This window comes from Pseudopodoces humilis, chromosome 5 (genome assembly GCF_049639895.1).
Source record: "Pseudopodoces humilis isolate 2021_Gansu_Grassland_sample_001 chromosome 5, ASM4963989v1, whole genome shotgun sequence".
NCBI classification, from domain to species: Eukaryota; Metazoa; Chordata; class Aves; order Passeriformes; family Paridae; genus Pseudopodoces; species Pseudopodoces humilis.
In genome coordinates this window covers 16,250,478-16,275,972 of record NC_142204.1, presented here as the reverse complement: position 1 = coordinate 16,275,972, position 25,495 = coordinate 16,250,478, and the positions used below count along the sequence as shown (strand labels likewise).

General features: G+C 40.4%; 1 protein-coding gene and 1 long non-coding RNA gene across 9 annotated transcripts in view; one reads left to right on the top strand and one right to left on the bottom strand.

The window, feature by feature from the left end:
- CHRM2 (cholinergic receptor muscarinic 2) overlaps nt 1–14,965 on the top strand; it is an 87,159-nt gene extending 72,194 nt beyond the window's left edge. For 2 of the 6 annotated variants that reach the window (XM_088055521.1, XM_014256912.2), the window contains exons 2-3: nt 1,881–2,019; nt 7,618–14,965. In XM_088055521.1, coding sequence (XP_087911647.1) covers nt 7,650–9,047 — 1,398 coding nt within the window. In that variant the 5' untranslated portion in view covers nt 1,881–2,019; nt 7,618–7,649 and the 3' untranslated portion in view covers nt 9,048–14,965. Of the gene's footprint in view, nt 1–1,880; nt 2,020–2,729; nt 2,899–7,617 lie in introns of those variants that run through there. The other 4 variants (XM_088055522.1, XM_088055520.1, XR_015772524.1 and 1 more) reach the window with 3 other exon arrangements.
- Nucleotides 1–24,044, bottom strand: part of LOC148184283 (uncharacterized) — a 68,963-nt gene extending 44,919 nt beyond the window's left edge. For 2 of the 3 annotated variants that reach the window (XR_015772527.1, XR_015772526.1), the window contains exon 1: nt 23,794–24,044. This is a non-coding gene — a long non-coding RNA (uncharacterized LOC148184283). Of the gene's footprint in view, nt 1–2,305; nt 2,394–4,410; nt 4,496–18,209; nt 18,266–23,793 lie in introns of those variants that run through there. The other variant, XR_015772525.1, reaches the window with a different exon arrangement.
- Nucleotides 24,045–25,495: the final 1,451 nt, after the last annotated feature.

Below are 25,495 nucleotides of genomic sequence, written 5' to 3'. Positions count from 1 at the left end.
CAGGTACTTACACCATTTACAACCTAGGGAAAAGGAAAGATTTTCTTTAGCTTCTTAGTAAGAGTCTCTTTGGGCTCTCATATGTTAATATTCCCATCAGAAGCCCTACTCTGACTCTGTCTGAGGAGCAGAGTGAGAGTCTCCATGGATTTATTCATGATCCCAAAAGGACTTCTATGACTTGGAGGGATTTGCAGACATTCACTGAAATATCACAGAATCATTTCTGTAGTCACTGGCAGGTTGAGGGGGTTAATCCATGGTTCCTTGAGAGACCCTCCCTGTGCTGTATTGCAGTTCTCTGGGGTATTTTCATGAGCAATACTCCTACAGGCTCTTGCAAAAATAAAAAGAAAAAAAGAAAAAATAAGCTAGGAAAGACTAGAAAGACTGAGGTTTGGGTTTTGTTTTTTATTATTTTGTTTTGTCAAAGGGGGGTTGGTTGTTGGTTTGGTTTGTGGGGATTTTTTTTTAGGTTTGTTTGTATGTTTTCTTTTTTTTAAAAGAAAGAAATACATTCCTCTTATGCATTAGCTTCGCGTAAGAATAAATTGAGTTGGTTCTTCTGATCCCTTTCCTCTTTCACCAGCTTCACACTTGTCACTCAGGGACTTTGAGTATCTCTCATAAGGTTTCTGTATGTAAAAGCACAGGTGTGATAGGTGATCTGAGGATAATGAAGTAATGTGCCTCCAATTTGTGCTGGGCTGCAGAAGGACTACTTAACTCTCACCACACTCTTCCTTCAGAAGATATATCCTTGGACCTAATGATCTTCAGTTCAGTCTGAACAGAAACTTAACTAACTCTTCTGCTGTCTCATGGCTGAGGATAGGTATAATTTTAGTCTGAGTTCTAGCATGATTATTTTATCTAAAGTGCTTGAAGAAGATATAGTCAGACAAAACTTGTTTGGCTGATGGGTGTGAGGAGCTTCAGTCAACTTCCAACAACATTGGTGGAAAAAAACAGCTCTCCTTTCCAACAGGGTGGAAAGGAGAAGTGACTTAATGGAGTCTGTCACTTCTCTATCTCTCCTATAACCTCTGCCAGTAGAAATCAGTAAAGGTGCACTGATGCAATGTGTATGTGGTATGAAATAAAATCCCTAGATTTTACCTTTTGATGACATCATCCACTCTTCCAACCCATTTATGGCCTTCTGTATATATGTGCCAACTCAATCTCTTTGAGTTGGATCACGCCCAAATTGATGTCTAAATGATGGTGATTGCAGTGAATAAACTCAGGCCTAAGCACAAGTTTCTGTGCACTGATTGCCCCAGTCTAACTAGATCACAGAATATTCTGATTTGGAAGGACCCACAAGGATCACCAAGTCCAGCTCTTAAGTGAAAAGGCCCATCCAGGGATCGAAACCACAACTGTGGCATTATTAGAACCAGGCTCTTACTGACTGAGCTTTTCCCAGGTCATATACCTCTTCACCCAGACTGCTTGCTCCAGGAATATTTACCTGTAATGGTTTCAGGTTTTCATCAAATTATATCTGTGCTCGTTTATTACAATAAAATTTAATTTGCAGTAAAATGTGGGTCTCCTCTGCCTGAGAAGTAAGTTTTTAAAATATATTTAAGCCATTTTACTGCTGGAAATGACTGTTTTATGTGGCAGCTGCTTATCTGTGCCTCTAGATGGAGATCCTATCCATTTAACTCAGCCCTCCAGAGAAAGCTGTGGGATGCTTCAATTTTGCCTTTCATACTCCAAAGACTAAATTTTTAATTTTTCTCTGATTTACGGATTATAAATTTATTTTGATCTCAGAAAATAGACATATTTTAGAGCTTACCTGAAAACAAAACAAAACAAAAACAAACAAGCAAACAAAAAACATTTTAAATGCTCTTCTCTTCTAGCTTGCAACAGCAAGAGCAGCCCCAGCTGTTTACTTTGCCTGAAATGTAGTGCTGAAACCCTCTGCTTTACAATTGCTGTTCTGAAAATTCCCTCTACTGTGGAAGCAGCTCTGACAAGCTGAGGTGCACAGGATTGCAGGTGGGACTCAGAAGGAATGATATGGACCATTGCATTCAGCCACTTCTATCATATGGATAAATCTCATGGTTCCACAAGAACAGGGAGGAAAACCTTCCATAACTTCACAAAGAGAATTGTTTATTTTCTCACTAGTTTTGGACCAAGGTTTTTTATTATAATCCCAGCAAGAATAAAGAGGCATGTGAGTGAAAGTATCTCCTCTAGTCCAGGAGGTGAAAATCCCCTTTTGTGGATCAAAACCAGTTAGACTGAACCATGCCTATTAAGCATATTTTTCAGGTTTGCCCAGTTCAGTAGGATGCAGAGTTTAGCTTGTAATGGTATCAGCTGCCCAAAGACAGAATGCAAATTCTCTCTTGATTACACAGGTCCTGAAAAACAAAAACATATCTGCAGCCAAACCTGTACTGACAGAAAGGGAATATTTTGTGTGCCTTATGGGTGTTTATCATAACAGCAATAGCAATAGCAGTACCAATATGTTAGAAGTACTTTGTTATCCAGAGCTTTGAGGAAAACTACCTTTTTTTGTTATTATTATTATTTATTTCCTGAAACTAGAGAGATTATTTTTTGTTTGGGTTTTCAGGGCTTTCTTTACTATACTGTCTATACTTCTACTTGTGTGATATTTAATACCAACAAGTTGGGCTCATGACACTATATTTACTTCTATATGTTTTTTTCTATATTTCCTTTCTCTACAGTTTGAGGCTGCAAGAGCAGCAGTGTGCAAGATGTAGTTAACAGCTTTACAAATCCTCAGACCCTGCCCTGAAGCAGCAGTTTTGGTGCCAGCATTGACACCTACTCGTGTACAGTCCTCTGCTGCTTTTGGGGGAATATTTTTATTTCTGCCTTGTTTCAGTTGTTGCTTGTGGTACACTGTTGGTTTGCTTGTTTAAATATTAAAATTTTGACTCTGATCTACTTGTTGTTTCAAGATCTGTGCAGAAATTTTAAATTTTGCCCTTAGATATCCTTCACAATTAGATGGGAAAAGTAGATCCACGCAGGCCCACAGGATATCTTTTTTATAGGACATGTGTTGATTGAGATAAACAGAAGTGCATGAAAGTAAAAAAACAAACAAAAAACCAAAAACAGACCACACCAAGACAGTAACACTTAGCAAAGATGTTTCTAGTTTCAAAAGGATTGCAGAAGATAATCCATGTGCTGAAGATTTTAGTCTTCAGGTTTGGGTATTTTCTGAAATGTATTTTCACCAAAACTCCAGACTATATCTATATTCTGTCTGAAAGTCTGCAATAAATTCTGGCTAACAGACCTAGGATATTTATCACAGATGAAGGGATTTTGTTTGTCTCTTTTTATTTTTACACTGTGAGTTTAAAATGTTACCAGGAAGAAGTTTAGAATCAAATCAATTCAGCCCAGGATAAAAATCAGCTCAGGGAAAAAACCTCCCATTATTGCTACAGCAAACGTCAAATCCATCTTACATAGGTTTGGGCTGAGGAGGAACTAGATGGAAAAAAGAAGGTAAAAGAAACATATTTCCTTCTGCTTGAGACTTAGATGTGCACTCAGAATGGCAATGCACATACATTCTTGGGTAATCCTGTTTAAATCACAAATATAACTTTCAGGTGCTGATCATTTTTTGCCTCTTTCATGTCTTGACCTTTATATGGTTGCAGAGAATTCAAAGAAGACATTAAATCCTTACCAAATTTAACTTGTCAATATGCACAATACAGAAGAATGGCTTGTCTAACAAACTTTGACAGGCGTGATGTATCAGCCATTTTTTTCAACATACCAACATTTCTGTAGTCTGTTTTGTGACAGATGTTGGAGATATATTTTAAATTTAAAATTAAAATGTTTGCTACAAGATTTGCCTGCACCAAATGGATGTGTTCCTGCCAGGATAAGTGGAAAGCACAACTCAGCAGGATGCAATGCTTAAGTATGCCCCAGTTGCCCAGTCAATAGAAGGGAATGATTTTCAGTACTATGAGTACTTTGAGTTCTTTAGAGGGAGGAACTACTGCACTGTGAACATTTCCCAAATACATATCAAATATCAAACAATAATTATTTTATATGTGGATTTCTTGGCTTTTGGACATTTTCCGTGCAGTGATTATGGTGTATCCACTCCAAAAAGTCATATATATTTTGAAATATATTTCATAAAATTATCTTGGTTGTTTTTCAGGTCACGAGAGACATTCCTTGCCTTTTCTGGGTATTCTCTGTTTAGCAAGAATGCACTTAGTATAGAAGGATAAATTATGGTAGCCCATGGGAGCCAGTGCCATATTGTGCAGCTCATACAAACAGCCGTGGGATTGCAAAGGAGAGCTCTGTTTGTTCAAGAATAAGATCTGGTATTTCTCACACAGGAGGTCATATTACCTTAAAACGCCTCTGCCCCGTAGGTCTGCCTGATGAATAACATCTGCTCCCATAACATCTGCCTCTCCAGCAGGAGAGATGGGCTCTGTGGCAAGACAAAAGCAAAAGTAATCCACAGGCAGTCCTGTAGCGAGGCAGCAAGCGGCCAGGAGGAGAAACAGAACCCTCTCTGTGCACCTGGTTCCAAGCCAACAGGAAGGAGCCCAGAAGATTGTGGGGGCTCTTGGGTTAGGAAGCGTGCACACCCCTGCCCCTGCGTGTGGAATTTTAGTACTCAGGGCAGTGACAGCATTTGTCAGGGGAAGGCAGATGTGTCTCTCCAGCCCTACACCCTCCCATCAACATCCACAGCAAAACATGCTTCACCTTACAAGCACACTGATGCTGCCAAAGGGAAGTTTTTACCGGAGCTGGAGACAGCAGCTGTTTCCCCATACCTCAGAAAGATGCAACTCCCTGTAACTCCAGAGCTACCAACCCTCTTCAGGGCTGGAAAGTTTTGTGCAAAAAGAGACCACTGGGGACTCCTTTGCTTTGCTCCCATTCATATTAACACAATGAAATCCTATTCCTAGCAAGTAAGATTAACTTTTAGCTTTCATCCATCTCTTTGCATCCCAAAGATTCCCATAAAATCAGAATTGTTACTGAATTACCAATATTTCCAGTGAAAGTGGGTAAAAATTTCACCTGAAAAGACTGAGGAATAAATTTAGTTGGGAGATGGTAATTTGGTTTTACAAGTTTCAAGCTTTTAAAATTAATTTTGTTCTTCAGTGGAATCAAAACAGAGCTGCTGAACAGTTTTTCAAAAATATATTGTAAAGAAACACATTTCCTTATAATGAAGCACAATTGTTTCATCTCTGATGCACTCTCACTCATTTCCATTTTGCTCCCCCACTCACTTTCTGTCTCCCAGGTAGCTGCAGAGCCCTGGACCATGAACCTTCTTCAGCTGATTATTTTTATTTTTTTTAATCAATACAGCTCTATGCATGATTTTATCTCTCCATTAAAAATACATTCTGTTAAGAATATTCATAAACAACTCTGCTTGGGAGAAATCCTTAGCTTGTCCAAAAAATTGATGTCTTACACGTCTAACTGGATAACCACCTGCTCAACAGTGAAGCTTTGGGAGAAAAATAGACTGGGAATTGCTGAAATGACAGTCCTATCAATGACAGGTGTCCTGTCAATGTTTTCGCAACGAGTAAAAATTCTGCTACATTCAGCCTAGTCTTACTCTATGAAGCACACACTGAACTAAAGCGTTCCTCTTCCTTATTTTCTTATCTTGAACCTGATCCCAAAGATTTTAGTGATGTACCTCTAAATAGATAGCAAGAAAAAAATGTCTGTTTGAGCCTTATGTTCCTCTATTTATTCATGTATTCACTTCAACATGGAATTGGCAAACAAATTTTAGCTGTTTTTCACAGGAAAGGCAAGTGCAGGAGCCCCACCCTCTGCCAGTTGTATTTCTTTCAGTATGAATTGCAAGATGACAAAGTTGCCTCAGACAGGAAACATTTTACCCTGGTTTAGCATTTTGACTTTTCCATGGAGACAGACTTGCTTATTTTTTTAGAAGGGTCAGAAGGGGTTTTGCCGCTGCCGTGACATTTTGTATCATCTTCTTTCTTTTGCATCCGGAAAAAAAGGAAAGGGGGGGGGGGGTGGGGAATAAAAAAAGCACAGTTCTGAAATGACAGTAGAAACATATTTCTCCTTTGAAATGACGTGGACTGCATGTGTCTGTGCATCAGCAGGTTAGTCAGAGGGACCAGAGGAGAATTCTCTAATCCCTGGTGTATACAGGAGTTACACATAGATAATTTTTGTCTTCCTTTGATTGCACCACCGTGTTTAGAGACTCTTAAAGAAGTGATGACTTATGTGTGGTTGAAAAAATAAGCAGAATAGTGTAATTAGAAAAAAACCCTAACTTCCCTGTCACATCTGGCCTTCACGCTTCAATAGTCCCTTGAGCGCAGCTCATAAGTAATGAGCGCTCAGAGATGGGCTGCACAATTCCAGTGCATTTTATTGACTTCCAGGGGATGCATAAAAGGATAGAATATATCCTGAAGGCAAAAGCATGCACTGTTTTCTTAGTCTTCTATCAAAAGTGTATCACTAGCAATTTAATTAGTATTTATTGAGCACTGCCAGTAGGGTATACGGGGCACAAAAAGAATTGTTATGTGTAAACAGAACTGATTTTTATCTGTTTCTTTATTTAGCAATACCCTGCTATCCATTTCAGAGCTTTTGTTGTAGTTTAATGTGATACAGATTAAAAATATTGTGATTTGAAAAATAATGGGAAAAGTGCAATCAAGCAAGCATCAAAAGATAAATATTATGTTTAGAAAAAATCCCGAAAGAAAAACAATGCCTTATGCAAGTATAAATACTCAAAAGTAAGTAAAAAACAACTTTAATCTTACAGAAATTGAAAAAAAATGGAGACAAAATATGTATGCAACTAAATAGATAGACAAATGCTCAGCTGAGGTGAGCTTACTAACTTCAACAGAACCACCCTCTTTTGTTCATTGACAGACTAAATAGTTTGGTGCAGTGCCAAAATCTTTGTATGTATCGCCTAAAAAAGGAACTGCAGGGTGATAAAATTTTTGGGAGATATGATAAAAACCCATTCCATAAACCTCACAGAGGCTAGCCCAGGTGGAAAATGGAAGAAAGACAGAAACAGAGATCTCCTCTCCATGATCTGTCTCTCAGTAGATTACAGCTTCACTTTGGGTTATAAGAACGTTACACCCTCCATTCTGGACTTCTTATTTGGAATAGGATTTGAAATGAGCCAAGTGAACTATTTAGTTAGCAAGAAAGAAAACAATACGCTGGTTCAGTTCCAAAATATTCAAGTCAATATTAGTTTTTAAAAATAACAAAGAGAGAAATGCATCCGAGAACTTAAAAATGTAGTTTTGGGTCCAAATGTGTGCCTTTCTCAGATACTTAGAACTAGAATTTATTAGAATAATTCTGTTATTCCTAAACTGTACTGTACTAAACACTGTAAGGTGTTTCCTTTAGCCAAAGCCAACGGGTTTTTCCTGAATGCATCTTCCAGCTTTAAACTTTTGCCAAGTCAGTTTATTTGGATCCATTTCTTAAAGGCAAAGGGGCTAACTTCCTGATGGTATCTGTTTTCTTTTCTTTCCTCTGCAGGTGTAACTGGGTATCTTGTTATCAGAAGCGAAATGAATAACTCAACGTACATAAACTCTTCCACTGAAAATGTGATGGCCTTGGAGAGCCCCTACAAAACTGTTGAGGTGGTGTTCATCGTCCTGGTGGCAGGGTCTCTCAGCCTGGTCACCATAATTGGGAACATCCTGGTCATGGTGTCAATCAAAGTCAACAGGCACCTCCAGACTGTCAACAATTATTTCCTGTTCAGCCTGGCCTGTGCTGACTTGATCATCGGCATCTTTTCCATGAACCTGTACACCCTCTACACTGTGATAGGCTACTGGCCCTTGGGGCCTGTGGTGTGTGACCTCTGGCTGGCTCTTGACTACGTGGTCAGCAACGCCTCTGTAATGAACCTGCTCATTATCAGCTTTGACAGGTACTTTTGTGTCACCAAGCCTCTGACGTATCCCGTAAAGCGGACCACCAAGATGGCCGGCATGATGATCGCAGCCGCCTGGGTGCTGTCCTTCATCCTCTGGGCCCCTGCAATTCTCTTCTGGCAATTCATTGTGGGAGGAAGGACTGTTCCAGATGGGGATTGCTACATCCAGTTTTTTTCCAACCCTGCTGTCACTTTTGGCACTGCCATTGCAGCCTTCTATTTGCCTGTTATCATCATGACTGTCCTTTACTGGCAAATCTCTCGGGCCAGTAAGAGTCGGATAAAGAAAGGAAAGAAGGAAGCTGCCCAAAACCAAGAAACAGTTTCCCCCAGCCTTGTCCAAGGTAAAATAGTGAAACCAAACAATAACAATATCCCGACCAGCGGAGATGGGTTGGAGCACAGCAAAATTCAGAATGGGAAAACCAGCGAAGAGACTGTAACCAATAACTCTGTTCAAGGGGAGAAGGAGAGCTCCAACGACTCCACCTCCATCAGTGTGGTCGCTTCCAACTTGAAAGAGGATGAAGCTACCAAAGATACCAGACAGGCTTCTGCCTCCCAAGCCCATGTCAAAGCAGAGAACTCCAAGCTGACATGCATCAGGATAGTCACCAAGTCCCAAAAGGGGGACTGCTGTGCCCCTACCAACACTACTGTGGAGATCGTAGGCACGAACGGGGAGGAGAAGCAAAACAGCGTAGCCCGGAAAATTGTCAAGATGACAAAGCAGCCAGCCAAAAAGAAACCGCCCCCTTCTAGAGAGAAAAAAGTGACAAGGACGATTTTGGCCATCCTCCTGGCCTTCATCATCACCTGGACCCCATACAATGTGATGGTGCTCATCAACAGCTTCTGCACATCCTGCATCCCTAACACCGTATGGACCATAGGATACTGGCTCTGTTACATCAACAGCACCATCAACCCCGCCTGCTACGCGCTCTGCAATGCCACTTTCAAGAAGACCTTTAAGCACCTTCTTATGTGTCATTACAAGAATATAGGAGCTACAAGGTAAAAATAATAATAAAAATAATTATAGAAAGGGTGAAGAAGTTCCAAATTAAATTTAAAAAACCCTCAACGCTATAGCACTTTATGCTCTTCTGTGGAATGTGCAATCCAGGATGTTGGTGGAAATACTGATAAGGGGCATCAGCTGTACCCCTGAGGACTACACTTTAAAACATTTTTTTAATAAATGAAAATAAATCTTTAGGACACAGGGATGTTTGAGAAATTAATCAAGTATGTGGACTGGAGGCACAGTTCCTTACTTTCTGAGAGTATTCTGCAGAAGGGCTTCAAAGTCTGATTTTTGGTCATTTTGTGTAAAAAACTTGTTCTTTCATTCTCTTTTCTCTTGTTTTTTCCTGTGTGTGTTTATTACATCTTCATCTAGGTAAAAAAACCCAAATTTTAATAATAACTGTGTGGAAGAGGCATAGGAATTTGGATGATCATTGTATAATCCAAATCAACCATAGCAGAAATTTTCTAAAGCTCAAAATTGTCTAAAACTGTTTTACCACTGTCATGTAAGAAGCTCAATGTTAGGTAAATCATGATGGAAGTTTTTTATGTTGTTTATGACCCCACCATTTCCAAAACCACATCAGTTCTGAAAGTGTACTTATGCGCAACATGTAATCATTGTATATCGTTCCAAGTCTGCTGCTTGCCCCCTCCCAGGGGTTTTTGTTCTGTGACTGCTTCATCATGACAAGATCAAAGTGAAAAGACATGGTCTCACCCAGATTGCTACATGCCAAGACTTCTTCAGCATCCGTGTAAACCAAAGCTTTTGAGATGATTTTGGTCACTTTGTTCATCATGTAACATCGACCTGTGGATTTGTCTATTACCTCCATCAGCCTTTTCTTCCTTTGTGTACCTTACTTGTCCAGGGCAAGACAGAATACCAAAAGAAGCTGTAAATTAAAAGGTCTCATCCAGTCTGCCACTATGGTGGCCAAACAAAGGGTCTCAGCTGAAGAATAGAAACAAGATTATTACTAGGAAAATGAAAGGCTACATCCATTTAAAGTTGGATGTACAGATGAAGAGGTATGCTGAGGTTTCACAGAATGAATAGTTAATATTAGATGAACCATGCTCTTGACCCATCAAAAGATGATTTTTGATTAATTGATTGAGGAAAAGAATAAGATAGACTGACATACCCATCTGGATCGAGCTCTGCTAAGCCCTTAGTGTGAAACTGGGGTTCTTTCTGGGTGAATCCTGGACAAGATGTTTGCTTGCTGGAAAAGATACTGGTCACATTGCCTTGTACTACCTGAGAGCCATATTTTGACTGTAAGCCAAGGGGTAACACTAATAAAATGGCAGAGAGGAAAATTGTGATTACAGAAAACCAGGTACAGAAATAATCTGGATGGGAGTCTGGCATGGATTAAATTCAAATATTTTTTTGCTACTCTACACTAGAGTAGCAAATACACATGAAATTTTGATTATTTCTGCCTGACAAAGTATTTAGTATTCCAATATTTGATATTTACTGTAGTAAAACTAAACATTTTGTGGACAGGTCAAAGTGTATCAGATTACTGAAAACAGAGATTTTCTATGAGTTACGCATATTTTATTTACCTTCTTCTTAGTACCTCTAACTTCCAGCACTGACAAAGGTACATTTATATATTTTGTTACCAAAAAGAGCATACACAGTGTCCCAAGGGTCTCTTTTCTGGAGTGAAAGCCACCCACCAAACAGGACACAAATTCGTTCTGTTATTTCATGCTACAGTTTTAAGAGTATTGCAAAATTCACCTCAAAATAGCAGCCTCTGAGATTACAGAGAAATTAATCTTGCAGAATTAAGTTTTACATTTGACAAGCTTATTGGAACACAGTGTCAAAGCACTTTGGTATCATGACAATTTTCGTGTTTTGTAGTACCAGTTCCCAGCAGAAAGTGAAAATGAGGAGGATTAAACTGCAGAAAATTAAGGCCACGTTAAAACTCCGGATTAATGTGTCTTAATATGAAGTCATTGAATTTATACCCTAGTGATTTAATCCTAATATAACTGTCTCTATATAGCCAAGGATCTAATTCTGCAACCCTCACTTGCCTTGAGTTATATCCACTATCAATGTTTTGATCTTCCTACTTGTAAGGAAGAATAAGTCAATGACAAAGCTTGCCAAACTGAGCACTGCTTGCATTTTAAAACTTCATTCTCTAGGTTTATCTTGACAGGTCAAAGAAGGACTTATGCATTCCTGGGTTGTTCATTCATTTTTGTGGTAAAAAAATCCAGATAAAATCCCAAGATAAAATAAAATCAAATACGTTCGATTTCTAAATCTGACTTCTTTAGAAAAGTTGCATAAAAGTAACGCACCTGTTTCTTTCTTTCAGCAAGTGCTGTGGGTATCAATAGTACAGGTACTCAAACTGGGAAATAATGATTTGTACAGCCATACTTAATCTTTTAACTCTGGCTTTCTATCAGATGTGCAAATATTTTATTCACACATTTGAAGCTATCACTTGCCCATAATGAATTAATCTAACAGCTAAGGATACTCCTTCAGGCTAAAAAGTGGACAGGCAGATTGCACTTATACTTCATCATGTGATATGATGACACTCAAAATACCACAGGAAGGAAAGTACTTTGGTGCCAGCACTTGTAAAAAAAAACCCAAAAAACAAAAAACAAAAAAACAAGCAAAGGAAAATTATGAGTTTGAAGTTTTCTAGTGCTTTTCCCCTAGCACCATCCTCACTTTTGATCTTAAGAGACAAGGTGCTTTGATTTGTGTTACAGTATACCTAAAAGGCTTGCAGGACACACAGTCCTCTGTGCTTCCACCCCATAACAGTTCCATGGTACATTTACATTTGCAGACTATTAAACAGTGTAAAAATGGATGACATAGTGCACCTACGTATGCATCCACAGGCATGCAAACACACAACCCTACATGGTTTATATATGTGAAAAACAGCCAGCTAATATTCAAGATATTGCATGACATTTTGTCTGCTTTGTGTGCATTGCCAGCTGCTGGGAGGTACAGAACCAACTCTTATTGCACTGTTTAGCCCCTCCTGAAGGCAGAGAAGAGGCAGAATGTGCCCTCAGATATTGGGAACCTCTTGGGTTTTCAGCTGGTTGTGGCTCAGTAAGACAAAAATGTGATAATGGGTCAGAACTGCAAAGTAATTGGTTCTTGAATATCCTTTGAGCATTCATGTCTTTCCTTTGTGTCCCAAACTACGTTCACCAGGTTTCACTTCCCTTCTGAGTGATAGTTCTGCAGGATCTAGATGTCAGTCTTGAAGAGCAGCTCTCCCTGGGTAACTTCGGCTTCCCTGGCTGTCACCTGCACCCTGTGGTCCCCAAGGCCCCAGGTGGCCCTGCTGCTGGAGCTGCCGCATCTTCACCTTGGGCTTGGCCAGGGGATCCCAGCAGCACGTCCACACCATCTGCTGCTCTGGCCACTTCTGTTTCACACAGAAATCAAGCACACTGTGCAGGTAACTCATGAGAACAAAAAAGAAAAAATATCCCAAAAGCTATAACCAACAACAAAAAATTGCAGCTGGAACTTCTTGCCGCCTCCTTTTCTTCCTCTTTCATTATTTCCAGAAAGAGGCAGCCCACAGGGAGTGATTTGTGCTGTTGTGGGACAGTCCTACCTTCCCGCTCCAGGAAGAGAACAGCAACTTGGAGATGCATCAGTCCAGGGTCAACTTTTCTGAGTATTAAAAATGTCTGTGGTCAAAGAGAAAGGAAGAAAGGAAGAAAGAAAAAGAAAGGAAAAGGAAACAGAAAAGGAAAAGAAGGAAAAGGAAAAAAGGAAAAAGGAAAAAAGGAAGTAAAGAAAGAAAGAAAGGAAGAAAGCTGAAGCAATACTTAAAATCTGTTTTCCAGTGAGAACAAAATCTAAGAAAAACTTGTCAGCCTTCTTTCTGTTTGAGATTTTCATTTGATTTATTAGGAGTCATTTGATCTATTCAAAGATAGCAAAGTATTTGAATGTTGCCTGATGAAATACAGTCCAAAGACAGCAAACACATCTATATAGGTCAGATTGCTTTTTCTTTCTTTCATTGTTTTTTTGCTGTACAAAAGCTCACAGGGATGGGAGTGCTCAAGTGGACCCCAGAGATCAGTTGTTTGGCATTCACAAAGCATGAAGAGGACAAAAGCAAGTGCTGAATCTATCAGCCCTCTGTTTTATATTCTTCTGGTGGAGGAAAACATACTGACAAGAAGAGGTGCATTCAAGAAGTGTGGCTGTGGTGAGAACAGCCCACACACCGCTGAAGAAACCCTTGAAGTGGCCCAGCACCTCCTGGCCATCCAGGGATAGGAGCAGGAGGGCAGAGACTTTTTTTGTTATTTTGTCTCCTTATGGATTTGAATGTGTCCATCTGTCTGTGGGACTTGCTAGCAAACTCATTGTTCCCTTCCCCAGTTTTGACTGATTTTGATCTCTGTTCTTCATTCTTATGAATGTGACATTCCTAACAGATGACACAGCTCCAGCTTCTCCTGTGGTGCTGGGGTGGCACACTGAATTTTTCACCTCTGCTGACTGTCTTTCCTTGCCACCTCTGTGCCCCAAAATTAATCATGGCAGAGGCCTAGCAGGACTGAATAGGTAAAGCATCCTGACAGCCATCCTGCTGCAAACCTGACATGAATGCACCTTGGGGGCAGGGGAGGGAGTGGAGAAGAGTGATGCTGATGTTTTTTTCTCCCTCCCCTTAGAATACTTCATAAAAAATCTCCATTATTTTGGCAAATTGTGGTGTTTCTAGGAGTGAGAATCTAAAGTTTGACAAAAGAAAGGGCAGGAGAACAAACTCTGGCCCTGTGCATGGGAGGTGTTTGCTGACAGTGAGTTTGGAGTTTAATAGTCCCAGATGATGACAGTGGTAGAAATTGAGAGAATTAAAATTAGCTTTTCTTTCACTACAGACACTTACAAGGGTATGATTTCTATACAATATTGCTTTTTCAGTTCTCGTATGTCATGAAATGCTCTAGACTTTTAAGGAATATTTCTTTTTTAAAATGTATAGAAAATCTTGCCTTGAAGGAACCTCAAAGATGGTCTTTAATTTGCTGTGGCCTCTCTTCTCTGCCTGTTTTACCTCTTTTGCCCCAGTTTTACTGAAAAGCTTTCCTCCTTCCTCACTTCAACAAGTGTCACCCATGTTACAGCTACAGACTTGCAGTTCCACTTGCCTTTCAGGCACTGTGAATGCTGGCATTCAACCTCTCTAACCCCCCACAAAACCTGCCTTCCCTAGCATGCAACATCCTCCTCCACTGGAGCCCAAGCCACTGTGTGGAGTGGCAAGTTCCATAAATCCATTCTGCATGGCTTTTAAATTGGAAGTAAAACAAACCCTCACATGAAACAAAGCCGATTCAGTTCTTCTGTTGCCCAGTTTTGTTATCTTTGTGTTAGGCACAAATGGTGGATGATGTTAAAGAGTGAATGTGCTTGTAGAGGAATATTGTGCTGCCACATGCACAAATTCATTTTCTGCTCTGTGCAACAGAAAGACAGCCCTGCCTTCCCTCGAATCCCCTTTCATTCATGAGCTTACTAGCAGAGTATCCACTGAGAGTCCAAACCTAAGAATGTAATTACGGCAAGGCTGAGCTGAACATGAATCATTTACCGCAACACAATTATTTCTCCTGTATTTTTCCTTCCGTCCTTTTGCAGGGGCCTCTTTTGCTACATAGTGGAGTTAGTGGGTTACATGAGCATATTAACCCTCCCAGGCCTCATATTCCAGGGTACTGGGTAGATTTGTTAAACGCATTTCATTCCAGTAATAACCAAATAAAAGAAAATAAATTCTGGTGTCTTTTTGCCTTCCAAAGTGCCATTCAGTAAGTTGTCTTTTTCATCTTTCCACTGTGAGTTTTTTTTCTTCTTTTTTTTTTTTTCTTTCTTTTGGATTTTTTTTTTGTTGGGGTTTTTTTTTGGGGGGGGGGGGGGGGTTTGGGTTTTTTTTGGATCATACTTGCCAAGAAGCACACAGAAACCATTTTCTGAGACATGTCCCAAAGTACTCTGACTCTGGCAGAAGCAGGTCTGTGTGGTACATGAGGCAGTGTGATCCCAGCCCGTGTTACAATGCCCTTGGAAGGATTTCACTGAGTGTTTAATATCCAGACTGACTCACCTGACAGCACTGGAGAAAACACAGGGGGACAAGGTTGGTGTGTTCTTACTTGTGAAGGGACAAACAAGTCACTTTTGGATTGTTTTTCTGCTTCCCCCATGTAGTCTTCAGGGAAGAGGTAGGGATTTCTGCCCCCACTGGAGACTCTGTCTCTCCACCTCTGCTCCAAAGACAGCCCTTCCCTGAAGCACATCATGGTAGCAGTGGCAGTAAAAATGATAAAAACACTGCTGGGAGCACCATGACTGCCAATCAACAGACATTCTTCTATCCTGTACCTTATTTCTGGTGCCACTTAGCTGAGCTGGTTGATAAGTTGGAGACTAGCAATTTGTAAATACCTTTAGATAGTGTGTTTCAACATGACCAACACCATATCTTGACTGTGTAAAAAATAATACATTATGTGTAACACTACCCAGATAAGCTTATAATGTAAATATATCTACAATGAATGTCAAATTACGCTTCAAGCTCTATGTACGAGGGAGAACCTCATCTCTTCTTGAGATCTTTTTTAACTTAACAATACGAAAAACTTGTTATTCATTTATATATATATATTTAAAAAAAACCTGCATTCTTTTCTTCAAAATAAAATACTACTGCAAGAAAGAAGGGAATGCATTACTTGTATGTGATATCCAAAATCATGTGGTAAAACCAGGAACCGAGAATCTTACAAGTAGAGGATTGGTCAAATTCTTGATGCCATAAATTTGATCTCATATAAATAAGATAAGCACAAGTTTATGGTTAGCTGTATAAAGCTGACCCACTTGATTATATATACATTATAGATATATATTTATATATGCTGTATAGATATATTATACACAACATTCATACAGTGAAAGCAATGTTTGATAAAGTTATATTAACTGGGAATTTGGATGTAATGTTGTGTTCCATTTGGAGGAAAAATGTCTGTGTTATTCAGCAGCATTCTAATTTGTTATACAAGATGAAGAAAGAAGGTATTTCATCAAAACAAGCCATGAAGGAATAAGATGATGAGGGTTTGAAACATTTTGAAGAGACAACTAAAATTACGTGCAATATATGTGTATGTACTTCTGCTGAGTTGTATTCCTAGTTAAAGCATTGCATTAAACAGAGAATTATAATAGTAAAAATGTGTTTGGATGTGGTATCTCTGTTTATTTAACCTTCCCACTCACTGAACTACTCTGTGAAATGTAACTGTGATAGATGGAGAAAAATGGATTTCTAACAGTAGCCACAGGCTCTGAAAGTGTCTGTAGTAACCAGAAAAAAAATTCTAACTTTTTCTGACTTCCTTGGCAAGTGTGAAGTTCAAGAGAGGTCTGAAGTACAACTTCACCTGTCCTTGTTTTGTCCACATTTTTGTTCCTCCTTCAGAAAAGGTCACCTTTAACCACAATGTCCCTTGAGCATTCTGACAAGAGCCTCCAATAAAACATACCCCCAGATATTTCTGTCATCCAAGTATTGAAATGGAATAGGTAAGATTCTTTTGTAGCTGTCCTGTTATATCCAAGGAAATAATTTTTTAACTTTGAGTAGAGATGGCACCACTAACAACCAAATACATATTTTGCTCCCTTTGCCTTACAAATGCAAACCTATCTGCATGGCATCCTCAGAAAGTGTCTAGGAGTAGAGATAAAGAAATAAAGTGCACATTCAGCTTCTCAGGGCCTCAGGACACTGTTTCACCCCCACTTCAGAAGCAGACAGGGCTCAGAAGCAGCAAAGGAAGCCAGTGGTGGTGACTGGGGACCATGCCTAGCCAGGGAAATCTAGCTTTTGGAGCACAGTCAGTCTATCAGCTTGACAAGGGATTGAAGGAGGGGGTCTCTTGGACATGGTGGGTGCATCAGCTCTGTCAGGGCCAGGATACTTTTATCCAGCCACTCCACAATGAGAAGAAGCCATTTTAAGAAAGTGGTCTATGTTGGCTTTCTTTTCCTATTTTTTTCCTTTCTAAAATTTGAGGATCTTCACTTTTTCCACCGTTACAGGACTTTACACCTGTCTCAACCTCTCTGCCAAAGACCTTCTCCTCTGACATTTGCTCTACAGTTTCTTCAGCCCAAGCTCACCTTCAGCCATTTCACCACCCCTCTTCACCTGCACCTTTCCACAATGAAAGGGAGAAAATCTAATTTACCACCTGCCTTTGTCTCAGAGAAATCAGATAAATTGATGTGTTTGAATAGATTTATTTACTTGTCTTGTATCTAAACCTGCACCCTGCAGAGCAGGGACTCTACTGATAGGCTGTAAGGTGGGAAAATTTAAGGGGCAGACACTTATGGTCAAAAGACATTTGTAAGAATCGCAATAGAGACACAAACAGGTACCTGAAATCCATTTTTCCAAGGCACAACTATTTTCAGCATGCACATTTCTTATTTATACATGTATTTAAGATCCACATTGTGAAGCATACAGTTAAGGCTACCTGTAAATTCAGAGCACTGATGCTAAACTGTTGTTTGTCTTCTCACATATATTTTGAAAAGGATTTTGTCAGTGCTGGTTCTACACAGTAGAAAAGATCTGTGGATATGCCAGATTACCTGCCTAAACCATTCACTCTGACTCACAGTTTCACCACCAGGCTGTGAGCAAAGTTACCTTTTATTTAAAAGAGGAGAATCACACTTAGGCATAAAAGTTACTGCCTCAGTCATCAAATAGAGCCAGTAATATTTGCAGTTAATGTAATATCTAATGATGTATGTCATCTGGAAAGACATCTTGAGACAATGGTCACCAGGCCAAAAGTGTCTTTATTAAGTGCTTTGCTTTGAGGCCATCTATTAGCAGAAAAAAATTAGGTAAAGTGTATCTACCTACTTCACCCTGAGTTCTGAGAGTGCCCTAACAAAACCAATACAGAGAAATGCTGCTATTTAGTAAATCATTTAGTAAAACATTAACAAAGTTTCTGGCCTTTTGCCAAGCATTGCATGCACTGTCTAGATGTGGGAACCTACTTGGCAGGACTAGAAGCTTGACACCTTCTTCTTCATGGAGCTTGCCAACTTCACTTCTGCCAACACACAGAATGGGGGAAAAGAATAAAATCAGCAAGAATGATATCGAAGAATTGGAGAGACAAAAGCACCCCTTTCCTTCTGCTCTCAGTCTTTGTTCTGTCTTGCCACCCTTTCCTTCCTTATTTTGCTCCTGCTTCCCTCTACCTGTCCCTTTCTTCCTCACCTGTCTCTGCTCTGAGAAGTCTCATCTACCTCTCCAGGTTTCTCTCTCTCATTAACAACTTGCTAAAGGTGCTAAATAAATCACTGTGAAATCAAAGCTTTTGCTTTTAAAAATTTAAAAATGCAAAGCAACGTAAAAGGGAAAGGGATAAGAAGGAATGCCTCAAAAAACTCTGGAGTTAATTCATTTAGTTTAGGGACCAAAGGTTTTCCCTGACTGCCCCCATAATCACTACTATCATTTTGCCTTCAGTTGAGAAACACTTATAAGCAGGGCTGAGCAGAGATTATTGAATTCATATGGTGCAGGAGCAATATTCCTAAATGGAAGCATTGCTGATGGCAGCTGAACCAAATCATTTTCTGGAACTATAGACACAATAGACCTGTGGTTTTGCAAAATTCATCCTTCTGAAATGCAACCTAATAAAAGAATAGGGAACAAGGAAGTTAAATCTTTCCAGCACAGGTCTACCTTAGCTCCCATTACAGATGGGAAGACCAAGCAGTGCCAGAAGGAGCAAGAACTCTGTAAAAGTCACACTCTTTGGGAAAAATTGAGATACTCTTGGGTTGTCTGGCCAGGTTGTCATTTTATCTTTCAAAGGAGGGTTAGGCTTCAGCCTTCCTGCCAGTAGCCAAGAGATAAGGATGAGAGCAGATTTCAGTGTATACAGGCTTAGTTATTAAAACAGTGGATGTTCCACAGAAAATATAAACAAGACATATGAAATACGGACATCAAATCCCAGATTTTATTATGTTGTCTTTTTAAAATGAAAAACAATTAAATCAAAAGTTTCCAAGTAGTTTAATTGGTGTATTTTCCATTACATGGAATGTAATATCCTTGTATGGAAAAAAGTCACAATAATTTAATAAAAGGGAGGGTTGAAGCCTTCTGTTCATGCTGAGAAGACAAGAATTAGACAACTACAAAATAATGGAGTTGGTTGGGAACTTTCTAGTGAAACTTTTTTCATATTATAAAATGCTGATTTGTTATTTTTTAATTTTTTTGTGGGTGTTGGGGTGGGTAAAGCAAAAGGAGACTGAGCAGAGACCTCATTGCAGTTATAACTTCCTCATAAAAGGAAGAGGAGGGGCAGACACTGACCTCTGCTCTGTGCTGACCAATGACAAGACCCAAGGGAATGGCCTGAATTTTTGTCAGAGGAGGTGTAGGTTGTATATCAGGAAAATATTCTACCTCCAGAGTGTGACTGGGCACAGAACAGGCTCCCCAGGGAAGTGGTTACAACACCAGCCTCAGAGTTCAAGCAGCACTCGAACTCTTGGGCACACAGGGTGACTCTAGGGGATGGTGCTGTGCAAGGTCAGGAGTTGGACCTGAGATCCTTGAGGGTCCCTTCCAACACAGCTTATTCTGTGATTTCAAATTCCTGGTTTTGAAATGCTCTAGGAAAAAAAAAAGAGGGATAAGTTTTATGGCTTATGCACAGCCTTGAGCAGTGGCTGACCAGAGACATGCAGCAGGCTAGAAGCATAAACAGGTTTCCATAGCATTTCACAGAGAACAGGAATGACCACGATTGTTGTTCTGGGTGTGTTTGGGTTATAAGCCAGAGCATACAATCAGCATGATAATGCTTTAATCAACACTTATAGAGTTACTCCTCTAATGCTTGGAAAGTGGAATGAAAGGGAGGAATATATACTTTAAAAGATACATGCTAAAATATGTGTTAATCCCTTGGCAGTCACAGTTCAGAGTGGAGAGGGCTGAAAAGTGAAAGTCAGTGGTGTTTGCAAAGAATTGTGAAGCCACAGCAAGAAATGAAGATGAGGCATGTCACACTTCATCTGTCAGAAGTAGGACACCTTCCTAGGGGCAATTTAGAAACATCAGTTTCCCTTATTTAAGGAACCTTATTAAATGGGCCTCTCTGGATACAGCTTTGTCTGCCTATACTGATGATGGGAACAGCCAGGGCGACAGGCTTAGAGAGCTTTGAACAGCTACAGTTGGATGAGATGCTTCTCAGTCCACATGTGCACAGCCCCAGGGTTTCACAGGTTTTGTAGATGCAGCTGTAACAATGGTTATAATAACAGATATTACACTGGGAAAATATGAGACAAGAAATAGAGAGGGAAGGAAGGACGAGAAATCCATTATGCAAAGCTGCAAATGGTGTGGGGAGACAATAAAGCTGATTGGTTCTTATTCCTTTGCCCTGTATTCAGGAGTGTCTTTTGTTCTGGGAGAGCTTTTGGTCCTTACAGCAGAAGTGTTATGTCCAGTTTTGCCTGTCCTTGAACGCAGCAGAGCCACCTTTGAGGTAAGTTTCCTGAGGGCACAGGAGAACAGCCTTCTTCCCTTACCCTGGGTACAGTGGTCACTGCTGGCATGGACCTGCCCCTCTCACCCCTCACAAAGGCTCTTCATGAGAGGTGAACAAAGCAGTAAGGCAGAGAGCTCTGGCCTGCTGCAGTGCAAGCTGGAAAGGGCAGAGCAGGAGTGCTCTGTTAACAGGCTCTGACATCCCCATCACCTTTTCTCCTCTCCATCACTCCCTGCTAGCATGCACCCCACAGAAGGTGCCAGGAAAGCCACTTCACCATAACATCACCCCACATGAATACTAACCTGAAATGAGAGGAGCCTTACAAAGGGAACCAAGAACCTGATTGCAAAGGTCCAATGTGACAATCACCCAAAGGGCAAGGAAGGGACCGGGAGCAGCTTACATGCATTTTTTCCATTTCCATCCACCCCTCCCTCTCTAAGTTTGCATTTTGTACAGAAGGGGAAAATAAAATAACAGATTTGGATTCAGTTCCATACAAGTGGCTGCTCTTCCTGTTATGATGGACACAGGTTGTGACTGTGATGGGTAAGCAATAAATATACTGAATACAAAAATACACCCTTGGCTATTAATTTATCAGGAGAAGCCTCGAGACTCTGGTTTAAAGTAATTTCCATTGCACACCCTATCTACTGCTCTATTGCCTTTTGCCTATTGTTCCAGGAAACCTCCTCCAAGGGGCTTTCTTTCTATTAGGTTATGGACCTAATGATGAAACAGTAATTCCTCAGGGGCCCAGAGAGTGCTGATTACCTTCTAATGAGATAAAGCACCCCTCATCTCTAGGTCACTGCCTTGAAACCACCTCTAGTTTCTCCAAGGCTAGGAGTGATCCCAATCTGTTGATAACAAAATATGTTAATGGTGGTGGGTACTGCTGCCCCAAAGCAAAGAACTTAAAGGAAAAACAGAGATGAAATGTTGAATTTAGGGAAGGAGTGTTATGAGTTTTATCCTTAATTTCTGCTGGTTTTCATCAGGTCAGTAGTGTATCTGAAAAGAAATTTAAAATTAACCTTCAACTCAGAGCAAATACAAGCTCAGTGACCATTTGTGAATACATTTTCCCCATAAATTCATCAGTAAATTATTCTAGAGTGAAAGTGGCAAGGGGAGGAAGGGGTGTTATGCTTATGCTCACCTGTAGTGAAGTAAGCATCAGAAAAGCAATTCAAAACTAGAAATGAAAAATTCAACAAACTGAAAATTTCATTTAACACAACTTCATCACTTATTCTTTGATTATTGTATGCATTTCTAAATGATGCTGTAAATAAATCAATGAAATTCATGCACCATATAGCATAAAATATTGAAAGCTGTTTTCAGGATCTCTCATTTCATGGAAAGTTGTGGAAACAAGCTTTTGTTCCAAGCCTAAACAAACAAAATAATAATTTCCCAGTTAGAATACTGTATTTCAATGTCCCTACTATTTGTGTGTCTGCTCCATGAGCATATACACAGATGTACAACTAAAAAACCTGAAGGCCAGGATGTTGACATACTAGATATCACAAAAGCAGGCACAGAAGCTGAAGTATAAATAACTACTGTTTCATCAGTACAAACACATTTTTCAATATTTAAAATTTGTATTCAACAAAAATTGTGCAGTGAGTGAGGTTTGAGCAGAGCAAAAGAGAAATCTGCTATTTTAAGCCACAGGAAAACACTGAAAAGCAGTACTTTTTCAAAATCTGGGTGGAGTGTTTGCTGTCCTGTTCAGTTCCTCAGCTGGGAGGAGGTGGTTCAAGCATCAGCACACAGCCTGTCTTTCATGCCTGGTACAAACATGTCCCTTCAGACACCTGGGATTGGTCGACCCTTGTAAGAGTTTAGGCCAGCTGAGCAAGGGTAAGAAGGAAACTCTTCTCTCCCTGCACAGCCTGGGTGCCAAATTCCCCGTACCCCTGTCTCAGAGCTCTGTGTATTGATCAGCACAACACAGCTGTCCACCCACGTGGTTATTCATGGCTAATAAACGGCCCAAGCACCCACAAGCTGCGTTTTCCTTAGCTCCAGCCTGCAATCAATTAAATAACCAGAAGGGCTCCAAGAGGTGCCATCAATTGCAGAAGTCATTACACTCTCAGGATGTTTCACTGAGAACTCCCACACAAAGCAATTAGGTGTCAGATGCTGCTGTGTCTTAATCAGGAGTTTTCAGTGGGGTTGGGGCCCCTCGTGGGCACTGCCTGGTGCAGAGTGGCAGTGCTGCACAGAGCTCTCAGCTTCCCAGGAGCCTCTCTGTTCAGCTACCTGGATTAACTACTCTGTGGTCCTCAGGAGAAAGAGAGGAAATTAGAACAGCTAAAGGAGCACAGAGAACAAAGCACAGAAAAAAGTATCTGTGGCTGGCTCCCATGAAGGAGAAAATCCTGTTTGCTGGTCAAAAAGCCCCAAAATATTGGGTGCTTTCCAAAGGAAATATGAGGAAACTTGAGTGAGGTATCCCATTTCTTCTGTTTAATTTAACAGCTTGCTGTTGGTGTATGTGAAAAAGGCAATTGTAGCAAACACAAAGCAAAGAAACCTGATTTTAAGGCAAATGAGGAAAAAAATAGAAGAGTTAGACAGATATAACATTTATGTTCAGAAAAAATCAAGATAAGATTTCTTTTCCTGGCTGTTTTTCCTAATAATATACAAGTTTTTTACATAGTCTTAGCTATGTTCTGTAGTGTAAAGAAATTTTCATCCTAGCTTTATGACATTTCTCATACTGAGATTGCACTGAACAAAGCAGAAGGGAAAGGTGATTGACTTCAGGTCACTAGACCACAGAAAGGAGAAAAAGTGATGTAACATATTCAGCAGAAGTCAGCAGTACCTAACAGGTCTCATTTCTCCTGTGCCTACACTTCTGACATAACAAACAAATAGTCCAAAAGCTTCAGCAAAATCTATAACACAGGAAGACAACACACCGTTCCTCACATGCCCGAGATCTTAGCCATAAGGACACAGAAACAACCATACAAAATGTCAGAGAAAAACACTTAAATGAGCTAAGAACAACTTACATGGGAGCTGAGCAAGGACTCTGAGTTTTGAAGACTCCTTGTGCAGTGACAGGAGCAGAGGTAGAAGAATAAGTAGAGAACTGGTAAAACATCCTCAGTGCCTAAAAACTTGCAGCTGCATTGCTAGAGCTGCCTCTGCCTGTGGAGTGCTGACCATAGAGGGTCTCTGTTCATCCACAAGACCTGCTGGGATTCAAAAACTCATAAACAAATGAGTTTTCTGCCTGTCTGCTCTGGTTTCAACCAGGAGAGTTAATATTCTTCTCAGTAGCTGTTAGAGTGCTGTGTTTTGGATTTAGTATGAGAATAAGGTTGTTACTAACATACTGATGTTTAAGTTGTTGCTAAGTAGTGTTTACCCAAACTCAAGGACTTTTCAGAAAGCAGGTGCACAAGAAGATGGGGGGGGAGCATACCCAGGACAGCTGACCCGAAATAACCAAAGGGATATTCCATACCATAGAACATCATGCTCAGTATAGAAACTAGGGGGAAACTGGCCAGGGACAGGCTGTGCATCAGGAGGGAACACTTGTACTGAGCCTTTCTTGGGTTTATTTCCTTTTATTTCCAGTGCTCTAGACAGAAGGTTAGGTAAACACTCTGCTGAGCATTGAAAAAAGGAAAAAAATAAAATAATAATAAAAAAAGATAAATCTGTTGCTCTTACAGATCTAAATGGAAATGGATGTTTCAGCCTTCATGACATGACAGACAGACATATGAACCGAGGATTTCTAGTGGTACGCAAGCATTCCTGGGCCACTAAGTATTGCTTCAAGACTGAGAAATTGGCAGCAAGATGGGAAAAAATTTTACCTAGAAATACAAACTAGAAGAAAGTGTTCAGCCTTCTCAAGACCCCACTGCTTCCAGTTAACCAAAAAAACAGCTCCTTCTCAGCAAGCAGCTAGATCTCAGGTCTTCCTCTGCAAGGCACCCAGCTCCTTTTAAAGGGAGCTTTTCAGTGCCCTGTCATTAAAGGGAAGTGTACCAAAAGGTCTGGCATTGAGTCCCCAGCTCCTTACGTGACTCAGTTTATTCATGAGCTAGATGGATGTTTGGAAGCTCTGCATCTGGAGACATCCTATAAGGTCCACTCCAATTCATGACATATATTGTGAGTAATTCAAACATAACAGAATAATTACAGCTATAGGCTAGAAAAGAAAATTTCCCTTTCCTTCCGTGTTTGAGAAGACAGCATATTCCCCATGGCACACTCATCCTTACAAATGCATTTGCTGAAGATGATGGTTGCCTGCTGCTTAGTCAGAGGGAAATGCACTGCAGAGATAAATCATTCCCATGGAGGAGCTTCACTGGCAGCTCTTGCAGCTGGGGACCCCAGGCTGTCACCCACGATGCTCTGCCACTTGTCCAGTGCTCCAGGCTCTTCAAATCAGGATCCAAATAGGTTTATTCTCTCTCACTTGCTGACTGATTCAAGATCCCCTTTCCCCAGCCTGGATGAGGCACCCTTCTGGGTAACTCCCCCCAGTTTATATACTGGGCATGACATTCCATGGTATGGAATATCCCTCTGGTCACTTCAGGTCACCTGTCCCAGCTGTGCTCCCTGCCAGTTTCTTTTGTGCGGCTCCTCACGGGCAGAGCATGAGACGAGGGAAAATAAAGTCCTTGATTTAGGATAAACATGACTTAGCAAAAACCCCAAAACATCAGTGTGTTATCAACACCA